This window comes from Seriola dumerili, unplaced genomic scaffold (assembly GCF_002260705.1).
Source record: "Seriola dumerili isolate Sdu_G_001 unplaced genomic scaffold, Sdu_1.0 BDQW01004927.1, whole genome shotgun sequence".
NCBI lineage: Eukaryota > Metazoa > Chordata > Actinopteri > Carangiformes > Carangidae > Seriola > Seriola dumerili.
The window spans coordinates 307,393-319,009 of NW_019179182.1; the positions used below are offsets into that span (position 1 = coordinate 307,393).

Below are 11,617 nucleotides of genomic sequence, written 5' to 3' on the forward strand. Positions count from 1 at the left end.
TTATTATTATTATATCAACAATGAGCTAATGGACTTTCCTGTAGGGGATAAATAAAGTATCTATCTAAGTTATGTAGTTGTCTACACTGATGGCTCTAGAGACCCAGAGAGCAGTGGGTTTTGGCTTACATATACCACATGTACAAATATGTCATAGTAAAAGTTTGCCTGATGGGATATGCAGAACTAGTTGCTTAACTGTGAGCACTGTGGTGCTGCCTTGATGGCAGTGGGAGGGGAGGGGGGGGGGAGAAACTGTAAGAGACAGGGAGGTAGTGTGGGTTTTCTGTGGGTGCCAGCACAGGTGGGGGTTGGTTGGGATGCAGAGAGTAGAGGAAGGAAACTATACAACATATAGGCATCAGTAAACCTGTTGCACACTGGACAAGCAAGTGGTTTGATGCAAGTGGGAAAGCACAGAAACGGTGAAAGAGATCTCCATGTTAAAGTAGTAGGCCCAACTGCGTTGTTACGCCAGTGGGAGGCAGCAATGCACTAAACCGTGCCCAATCTGCTCGGAAGAAGAAGAAGGAGAAGAAAGAAAGAAAGAAAGAAAGAAAGAAAGAAAGAAAGAAAGAAAGAAAGAAAGAAAGAAAGAAAAATAAATAGGTCTCATAATACATCCATGGTGACTGCGTCATCGTTCCCTTCCGGCGCGTCCTGATACTGCAGGCAGCGTGCGACAGGGTAGCCTGGGCTCCCGAGCTGGCAGCAGCAGCCTGGCGGACAGAGATGGCTGCGCCCACGGAGCAGAGCCGCGGTGGAGGATTTTCTGGGTCTCCGTGGACGGTGACGCCTTGGTGGCGGCTCGCTGTGCTCCTGTTCTCCGTGTCCTCGTTGCCGGCGATCACGGCGCTGCTGGAGGGCCTGTACTGTGGCACGGAGGTCTGCTACGATGTGCTCGGCGTTACCCGGGAGGCCTCCAAAGCCGAGATCGCCCGGGCTTACCGGCAACTGGCTCGCCGGTACCATCCGGACCGGTTCAGGCCGGGAGAGCCCGGCTTGGAGGAAGAGACCCAGGAGTTCGCACAGAAGAAGTTCCTCCTCATCGTGACCGCGTACGAGACGTTAAAGGTTGGTCAAAGTCTCTGTCAAGTTTTTCTGAACATACATACCAGCAACCACATGTGTGTTCATAAGAATGTTTATGTTGCTAATACATATAACGATGTGCAAATATATAATACAATATTCATGAACCAGTTTAAATCTCCGTCATAAAATACTGTTAGTAGGTACTTACTGTGTGTCCACATCCTGTATGTTTCTATAACATACAGGGGCTGATGTAGCCTTATGGTACCATCACGTTACTAATGACATATCTATTCTAATGACCCATTACAGGTTTAATCTCATAGTCTCTCATTAATGGTCTTGCTATGAAGTTCTCATAATCTTCATTTAGGGACTGACCTAACGTTTCCTGTAAAACCCCATTAAGTGTGTTTTCCTATCTACTGTACTTCCCCTAAATACTTGTTAAACTAGCATAATGGATTGCTGTTCGTTTTTGTCTTCATGAAACAATATTATTCTGATTTGGATTCATGTTTAAATCGTGTAATAATCTTATATAGTGAAGGGACTGATGGTACCAGTGATTCTCCCATTAAGTTATATTTTTATGTTCTTCACTGTTACCCACTATAGTTTTCCCTCATAGTTAACCTCTTACTGTGTCTTTGTAATATTCTTATATTGATATTCTTGATGAGAAGGTGCTACTTTCCAATCTTCAGTATGAATTATAGTGTGCCTTAAGGAATTTACATTGTCTGTGCACACGATCAAGTGACATATTTGTGACTTTATAACTCATAACTAACAACTACTGACTACTTTTTCCCTTATGTAATATTCCTCTAATTATCACCTGGTGTGTGTTTTTGTCCTTTTGTATTCTCTCACAATATCCATTTAAGAACTTGTAAGTATATTGATAGTTTAATTTCATACAGTATCTGGTGTTTCTGTTGAGCTGCTGAACAAATTAAGAGCACAGATAACCTCATTCTGGATATTATATCCGTGACAGCAGCATGCATGAAAATCCTTCCCTCAAAATATATGTATATTTGGCATGTTATGCTTAAAATCTCATTTTAGATCACTGCAGTGTATTTTGTGTAAACTTTATTGATTGGCCATAAAGGAGCATGGAGAGACTCTGCACACTTGTTTGTTTCTTTTGTTTTCTGAAAAATAATTATTAACATGAACATTTTCCAGCCAAAGCCATCAGTTTGCACAATTGTGACCAAGATGCACACTACAACTCTACTACAGGGCCTGATAATTATACAATTTGTCATTGACCATTGAGTTTCCTCCTCTCCAGGTGCAAAACTATCCACCACCTTCTGTTGCACCACATAAAGTACATGGTTCTTGACAATGGCGCAGGCTCTTCTACAACCCAGATGGGTTTGTTACATACACAGCATATTAAATGTTTACCATTATTTTCTGAGGCATCATCAAATATTATTAAACCTGCTTGGGTTGCAGAAGAGCCTGCATGGTTGCTTTTGCTTTGAATCGGTACACACACGTTGACAAAAGCACTTCTTTTTCACTGTCTTCTATCTAACCTCACCACTGATCTCATTTGTTCACAGATTTTACTCACAGAGTCTATGTTTTTTTGCAAATACAAATCTTTTCTACACGCAGATTTATTTTAAAGGTTTAGACAGGTTGATTTACAACTACAAAGTTTAGAATTATTTATGAACATCACTTTACAAGCTCAAAATCTTTTTGACCTTAATTTGAGTCCTTATAGTTTCTGTGTCCAATGAAAAAGGGCCACATAGACACAACAGCATACATGTTGCTCTACAAAAAGGAATTCCTTACGAGTATTTGCACCTGAAAACTGATAAAAGAGCAAACTGAGAGAGACGGAGAAAGCCTACCGATATTAACAAAAACATTGCAATCGAAAAGACACAAAAAGGAAAATAACTTAAAATACAAATATATTCGTATGAAATAAGAAGTACATAACAATTACAGAAAGGTTCACATTTAATGTGTGTTTTTGGCAGGGTTGTATTTACTTCTTTTCACTTTAAAAATCAACAAAATATGTAACTTGTCCAGAGGTGTCCAAACTTTTGCATACAACAGTATGTGTTTTGTTTACATAGCAATTTCAACAACATTATGAAATGAAAAAATTATTAGTTTTTTTTAATGATTAGACCAGTTTTGGCTGAGCTCCTTCTGTAGGTCTTCCATTCCAGAAACATTTTAGGAAAAACAGAAATAAGGCCTCGTCTGTGTGTGCAGGACGAGGACACTCGGCGGGACTATGACTACATGCTGGACCATCCTGAGGAGTACTACCAGCATTACTATGCCTACTACCGCCGACAGCTCACCCCAAAAGTGGACGTCAGGATCGTCATCCTGGTCACCATCTGTGCCATCTCCATTTTCCAGGTACGACTGCAGCCTCCAACAGGTTCAGAAACTACCAACAGGTTCAAAAAACATCCTTCTCCATATTTAAATGGTAAAACTTTCTTGCTATCTAAGTATGTCATTTGAAGAATAAACCTGGTGATATTCTATATTTCTCTTACAATTATTGTTGTTGGTTTGGGTTATTGGATTTGTTAAAAATAAAAAAAATATAGAATAACAGTCGTATTCTTTAAGGAAAGTTTTTCCTTTGACAAATCCCATGAAAAAAACAAGAAACAAATAGTGAACGCCCTCTGCAGTTTGTTTACAGTCAAAACCAAAGACAGCCCCACAGCTCTGATCATGGATATTGTTTTTTTTTTTGTTGTTGTTGTTTTTTTATATTTTTAACACTCAAACTTTATTTGACATGCATTCAATACATACACGCTTTGAGCACTTTATTAGGAACACATGCACACCTACTTATTCATGCAGTTATCCAGTCAGCCAATCATGTGGCAGCAATGTAAAGTATAAAATCCTGCCAGTGAGGAGCTTCCGTTAATGTTCACATCAAACATCATGATAAAAAATGTGATATTAGTCAATTCCACACCTGACACCAACAATCATGTCACGTTCAACGTCACTGTTTCTTTAACTGCTGATCTCCTGGATTTTCACACACAACAGAGTTTTTACTCAGAATGGTGGAAAAATAAAAAACTTTGTGGAGGAATCAGCTTGTTGATCTCTCATCAACAGTCAGTGGAGAATAGACAGACTGGTTGGAGCTGACAGAAAGGCTACAGTCACTTAGATAACCACTCTTTACAACTGTGCTGAGTAGAAAAGCTTGAGGCTGCAGTGGACACAGACTCACCAACACTGGACAGTTGAAGACCTGGGGCCAGTTTCCCAAAGATATTTTAGATTGGTCTGCAGTGTTAGGCCAGTCTTAATTTTGCTAATAGATTAGTTTAATGCAAGTAAGAGCCTTTCACAAAATAATGACTAATTTTAAGCCAAAAGACACCTTATCCCCAGGCTAATTTAGGTCTAAGACCAATGTTACCATGGTAACACGGTAATCAGTGACACCAGTAGCAACCAACAACAAAAAACATGAAAACATGGCTCATAATTTGTGGTTTGAAATCAGGTTTTTCTTTTTATTGTTTCACTCTTTGCTGAATTTCCCAAGTAAAATGTCCTGAGAACTGTTTAGATGTCTATCTAAAGTCTGACTATTTGTTATATATAAGCCACAGTCAAAGTCTGTCTTTGTGAAGCCAATCTCTGATGATAAGAGATGTTAGATTACAGTGGCTCATTAATCCTATTTGTCATCGCCTCTTTTCCAACTTTCTTTTTAGAAAAAGTAGCATTTTGTATTTCATATGTATGACAGAGGTATAAACCGTTAACACAGAACCCTCCCTCTTTCCTCCAGTACTACAGCTGGCACAGCAGCTACAACGAGGCGATCAACTACCTGGTGACGGTCCCCAAATACCGAATCCAGGCCACGGAGATCGCCAAGCAGCAGGGCCTCCTCAACCGCTCCAAGGAGAAGGGCAAAAACCGTCGCTCCAAAGAAGAGATCCGGGAGCAGGAAGAGGAGGTGATTCGTGACATCATCAAAAACAAGATCGACATTAAAGGAGGCTACCAAAAGCCCAACCTGTCAGACATCCTGCTATGTCAGATCGTGCTCTTCCCCTACTACCTGACCAACTATGTGGCCTGGTATGTCTCCTGGGTTTACCGCTTCACCATATGCAGGGAGGAGTATGGAGACAATGAAAAACTCTACATCATCAGGTCAGTTCTTATGGAAAGTTTAACTTAGGGATGCCACAATACCAACATTTAAAAAATAATAATAATTTAGTCGGTACCAATATGAATGAAATTCCATGATTCTTGATACCAAATTTGATACCGCAACAAAAAAATGGCACGCACACATACCTACACATGCACACACCTCCAAAAAGTCAGTGTGCAAGCAGTGGTTTAAACCACTCATCCAACTCAAGGTATGAGCTGTCACTACGCTAGCCTCAAAAAGCTAATGTTAACCTTTGTAAAAGTTGTGTGGAGCGTTGCTACAACAGATCTCAGTGGTCATAGTTCACAGACAGTAACAGTAACATGTCAGGACCTGAACATGTTGACAACATGTTGGTGATATAAAGTGAACAACTGAAACTCACTCAGTCTGAACTCTGTGCAGATCTGATGTCTGTCTCTGAGCTGCACAGATCAGTCTGAGCTGTTTCCTGCTTTCATTTAAACACTCTGACTTTCAGTCGTCTATAACTTGTCCCTGATGATCAGCGTGAAACGTAAAATATCTTTGTACACCAGTTTTAAGATTTTTTTTTGTCACAAGTCATGGCTTTTTATTAAACTGCCCATGTCAGTCTCTGAAGAATCACATCTCCAGTACCTAGAACATCCACGGTACCTTCAGTATTTACAGTCCTGTAGAAAAACAAGTGCCACCAGAATTTTGTTATCAACTTGGTACCAAAGTATCAGTTTTCGTGACTTCCCTAACCTCGGTGAATGAGATTGATCTAGACAGCTTTTATATGTTTCTTATGTGAGTGTCCTCAGTGTCAGACAATCTCACAGCACACTGTTTGTGGTCTAACTCTCAGGAGGTACATGAAGATGTCTCAATCTCAGTTTGACAGTCTGGATGAAAACACAAGACAGTCCTTCCTGGAGAAACAGCTCTGGATCAAAGAAAACTACGAGGTTTGTGACTTTCACTTGGCTCTGTATACAACACCTGTCTTTATTCTTACTGATTTTCCATCCTTCCCTATCGACTTTCTCCTTCTTTCCTACAAGCTACCTTCAGTTCAGGTGTTACTGGCATCTTCCATTTAGTTTCACTGCCTTCTTTCTTCCACCCATTTACTCACCCATTACCCATTTACCACAAAAGCTAACACAGCTCTTACCCTTGTTCCTGCACCCAGCAGCTTGTTTAGTACAGCTCAAAAGTTTTAGGATACCTCAATTTGTCAAGTTGTTCTTTTAATATACATAATTCAGTGTCTCAGTGTTTCTGAAATTAAATCCTAGAAAAAAATAAGCAATTTTAGATTTCAGAAAAAAGGAGTCATGGAATGCTTGTTGAACTAAATTTTAATCTAAATGTTTGAGTCATTCAGCAGCTGAACTCACTCTGACCTTCCTCCTACACTGGAAATTAAATGTTCAGACAGTTGGTCCTAACACTGTCGCAGAAGTTCCTATGAATGTGTCACTTGCTACTTTGCTTTCACCTTCTGTCCTGTTCATCCCAAACCAGCTCCATAGGCTTCAGATCTCGAGAATGTGCTGGTCTTCATCATGTGAAGCCTTCGCCTGGTTCTGTTCTTATAATGTTGTTACCCATTATCTTGCTATAAGATGAAGCCCTGCCCATCAGTCTGTCTCACTTTGTTACCTGCCCTTTTCTCACAATAGCATTATAAAGTCCTAATAATGCATCAGAGGGTGTAGTAACACAGTTTGTTCCAACTCTGTACAGACAAGGGGTTTGTAAGTCAACAGGAAAAGTTGGGAACTGTTGGCATAACTGCAGGAAAGTTCGCCAACTTAATGAAAAAGGTGGTCTTCTATGAAAGTTACATGATTCTTCAGTTCTTTCAGTACTGCTTACATTTCAATAAAAACTGGAAAAAAGGAGAGAACTTTTTGACAATATACAACGAAACTGAATACACCCTTGGTCAGTACCTTTTAAAATGTTAAGAAGTGCAATTGTCGACCACTGCAAGAAAAGTGATTATACCTGTGATTTCCAATTAATGCTAATTGCTTGAACAAGGTTATAAAATAACTGTGAACACCACAGTTTTGCCCACAGTTGTGTCTAATGCACCATGACTCCACATGGTGAGGAACTGCCTGATCAAGTAAACCAGATTGTGAGATTTAAAGATGGGAACAGGTACAAGAACTACTGTAGGCAAAAGAGGTAAAAGAATAGCCATACTACCAATTACAGAAGGCACAGTGGTTGTCTTTGAAAAATGACGGCAGATAGAAGTCGCATTATTTACGTCAACTTGCATTGGTAAACAGATGGTTAAGTGTTTATGACTAGGCACAAGGATCAACTGTGGAAACAGGTGTTTCAGTGATTGATCAGACAGTGCAAAGAACTTTGCATGAAGTCAACCTCTACTCATAAAACTGCACCAAGTGCAAGATTCAGCTTTGCCAAAAAACATGAAAAGAGGCATGATGAATATTGGCAACAAATTCTTTGGTCAAATGAAACCAAAGTACATTTATTTGGATCAGATGGGGTCCAGCATTTGGTGTGGACCTGGTCAGGACTACCACAGTGACTGTGAAACAGTGGAGCAAGGAGTGTACCGATGATGGGCTGCATCATGAGCATGTAAATTGTAGGGAAGGTGACATTTATGTTTTTATGGTACTATGAATGCAAGTTGAATTGAAACGATGATTTTCCTGGTTTCTGGTTTTTAATGTGAAAAATCTGCAGGATGTTTGACGTTTTACTGTTGGTAGCTCAACAGCCAATTTATAAAAATGTAGTAGCAAAGTAGTGATAAGAGTTATTACCTGCTGTGACGAGCTTCTGGTAAACGGCCTGCTGAAGCTGATTGTGCTGAATAGTAGGCAACCAGGTGAGGTTGTACGCTTGGCATTGCTCCACTCACTTGTGCCTCTGCTCCCGCGCTTAGGGGGGAGGTTGCAAGTGTAGCCGTGTAGAACTCAGAATTCTTCCACACACTGCTTCTCAGATGCTTTGGTGTCACGATTCCCCGGATGGCTTTGCTCACCAGTGTTCTCCATTTTCATAGCAAACAACGTAACATTAAAAGCTGCTTAGTTTACAGATATGTCAATAGGTCAAGCTGTCAGTGAAGATTTAGAGTGCCCTCTGCTGGATTCAAACAGGTCTCTATGGTTGGAATCCTAACTTTTTCCCAAAAGTTTGTACAAATGTTTGAATTTCCAATAAAAAAGTGACATCATGGCAGAATGTGGTTCTGGAGAGACCTGCTGTAGTGGGAAATGCCACAGAGGTTGTTTTGAGGACTGTGTTAATGTCAGTCTGTCTGTGGACAGATTTCGTCATTGTGATAGTGTCACATCCAGTTGATCAGAATGAAGGCTGAGTTCAAAGATGGGTGTTATCCAAACATGAGTATTGAGTACTCATGCAATAATGTAGCCAGTGACTACTGAGTACTCATGGGTTGGAACGTTAACATGTTGGCAGACGTCGCAGCTGGTGTGATCCCATTACAAGATGGTCTCTAGTTTAGTGAGCAAGTATTTGTGTTAATAAAAAGTGAAACTGAGCAGCAGAGTGGTGAGTGTGACATGACACAGGTTAACCTCCCCTCTGCCCAAACCAGGTGGTTTGACCTAGAGAGTGTGACTGTTCTTCATGTGTGTCTTTCAGGTGTACAGAAAGGAGCAGGAGGAGGAAATGAAGGTAAAGATGGCGACCGATCCAAGGATGAAGAGGTACCGCCGATGGATGAAGAACGAGGGACCAGGGCGGTTGACATTCATTGATGACTGACGGCCGCAAGCTCCGTTTGTAACATACACACCTGCCTCAGTGCCAACATACACAGAAAACACATGCCGCGCTGTGTGGAGAAAAACCTGTGCAGAAAGATTAACTATGCTTGTTTATATAGTGAGAGATATTTTCATAACAATCAGGCCTCATTAAGGGCATGACCGAGTGGAATAAACTGTGAGCTGAGAAAATAGTAGTAATTTTTTTACATAATGCTGTTTTTTTTGTTTTTTTTTCAAACCAAGTAAATTTAAACAAGTTGAATGATTGTTTTAAACTTTTCTTGTGTCATTTCAGCTGTTTTTGTTTTCTCCTGCCGGTCAAAACGGATGAATGAGTTTTGGGGCCTGAATTATTTTGAAATGATTTCTGTTGCATAACAAACATGATGATCCTGGTGCAAGGTGATTAACATAATGACTAGTAACCAGAACACCACCAGTTTGCCACAGCCAACAGTACAAAGTGTCCTAGGGTCAGGCATTGGGCTACCATCTGCTCACTGTTTATGCTGCACATGAGCATCAGAATCTGAAGTGTTAAATGAGGAAGGAGTATTTGCATTTTTGCTTTTATGATGAATGACCCAGGGCCAGTGTATTTTGAAGAACTGTGACATTTTGGTTCACTTTCCATCTCACAGCCAGATGAGAGGATGGATATCATTTTGAATCTAGGATGTATTAAGTGTAGCTAATCACAAAGACTAGAACCAGGGGGATCTGTTAGCCAAGCTCCAGAAACAAGAAAATCCACCTTATAATAATGCCAAAGCTGTCTGGTTTACATGTTTGATCTTGCTTATGGAACAGGTGTAGAATTTAAAAAATGTAAAAATGAGGGATTAGGTGGAAAATTATATAATACTTCTCAACCGACTCTTAGGAAGAAGATGGTAAAAAAATTAGTTGTACAAACATAAAGAAGAGCAAACTGTGGATCCTGATAAACGGGATTAAACGGATGACTTTCTTTAGGGATTCTCTTTTCTGGTTTGATCTGTGCTGTTGAAGCTTTTTTTATCAGAAAAGAAGCAGAAGAAAAAAGCGACAAAGACATTGTTTGTGTAACTCAAACCTTTTTGTGTAAATGTGAAAGCCAAAGTCACAACTGCAAGTATCTGTAAATTGTGCAAAAAGCACGTTTATCACCCAGGGAGTCTTTAATCCTGGTTTCTGCTCTCTCTCTTCAGAAGTGCAGGTGACCGCTTACTGTTTACTGCATTTTGCAACTTGGTTTTACTTATAATTTATTTCAGTTATCATTTTTGTGCTAAGGTTGCAGTAAAGTCATACTGTAACTTCAGTCATACATATTATGAACAAAGGAAAGTTGTTTGTTTTTTTGTTTGTTTTTTTTGTCTTTCCTAAACGGTGAGTGTCAGCAGGCCTCAAACCCGTCCTTCGAACAACAGTACAGTCCACTGTGATCAAGGACAGCAGGCCTGTAGCTGTGAGTTGCATAATAAAGACCCTTTGACAAGATCTAGTTTTGAAGCGAATCAATTTGAAACGTTCCAAGGTCAGCCAGTTATTAACCAATGCATACAGCTAACATTATCTTAACTAGCTAGCTACCTACAACTGATAACATTTGCTAGCAGCTAGCGAAAGCTGGGGTCAGAGCTAGAAATGAGAAGCTGTTTTTCCCCAAGCTCTTTTTGAAAACAAGCCATTGTTTAAAAAATTACTAATTTCAATTGGTAAATCTGTCACTGAGGTGTAACAACAGTAACTTAAGGAGGGGTGAGGGTTCTCAGTATGCTAATAGGTGTTCAGAACAGCTACACTCAGAGGCAGGGTGAAAAGCTGGCTGTCAGAGGGGCAAGACAGTGGTATGGTCACATTACTTTTCAAGCAGATGACTATTCGTTCCTCTGTCCATTCACTTCTATTGAAGCCCAACAAGACAAATTGCAGTCTGCTTTCCTTTTTAGCTGCAATCTACAGGTAGTTATAGCAGATCTGTGGGTCATAGTGCAGTTGTTGCACCCCCAAAATGAACTGTCAAAAACTCGTCCATCTTCTTACTTTGCAACATTTTATTAATAAAAATACCCACAGTTCACAAGAAGCAATTTTAGGGCTGCAGCTATTCATTATTTTAGTAATGGAGTAATCTACCGATTATTCCATCGCTTAATCGAGAAATCGGATAAGAAATACTTTTGTGTCATTAAAGAACAATAGAAAATATTTAAAAAATAGAAGAGAAATCAGGAACTAAATGGTTTCCTTTTAACAAAAACATTTTATTGTTTAAATTACATCCAATATTATTTGTCATCTTCTGAAAGGCTTCATGCTCTACCATGGACAGTAGGTGTGCCATGACTTAGCGATTCAAGTAACCATGGTGACGTAAATGGTGATAAAAGGCGAAAAACATCCCATAGAGAATGAACGGGGAGATGTCTTCAAAACAACCAAACCCAGCCCTCTTTGGATCTCTACTGCCTTGTCATACGTCAACATGGAAAAATGGTTGAAACGTTAAATGGGTCACAAGAGACTTGAGACTGTTTTGAGATAAATCTGTATTTTGACTACTATTACCGGTTACACAAAATCGCACTATACGATTTTGTCATTTTTAGACTGTTTC

General features: G+C 39.9%; 1 protein-coding gene across 1 annotated transcript; it reads left to right on the forward strand.

Moving 5' to 3' along the window:
* Window positions 1-605: 605 nt before the first annotated feature.
* Window positions 606-10,497, forward strand: dnajc25 (DnaJ heat shock protein family (Hsp40) member C25). Its single transcript, XM_022769752.1, has 5 exons — window positions 606-1,074; window positions 3,298-3,450; window positions 4,871-5,241; window positions 6,087-6,186; window positions 8,888-10,497. Exons 1-5 carry the CDS (start codon window positions 733-735, stop codon window positions 9,008-9,010), a joined length of 1,089 nt encoding a protein of 362 aa, XP_022625473.1. The 5' UTR covers window positions 606-732; the 3' UTR covers window positions 9,011-10,497.
* The last annotated feature ends 1,120 nt before the right edge of the window (window positions 10,498-11,617 follow it).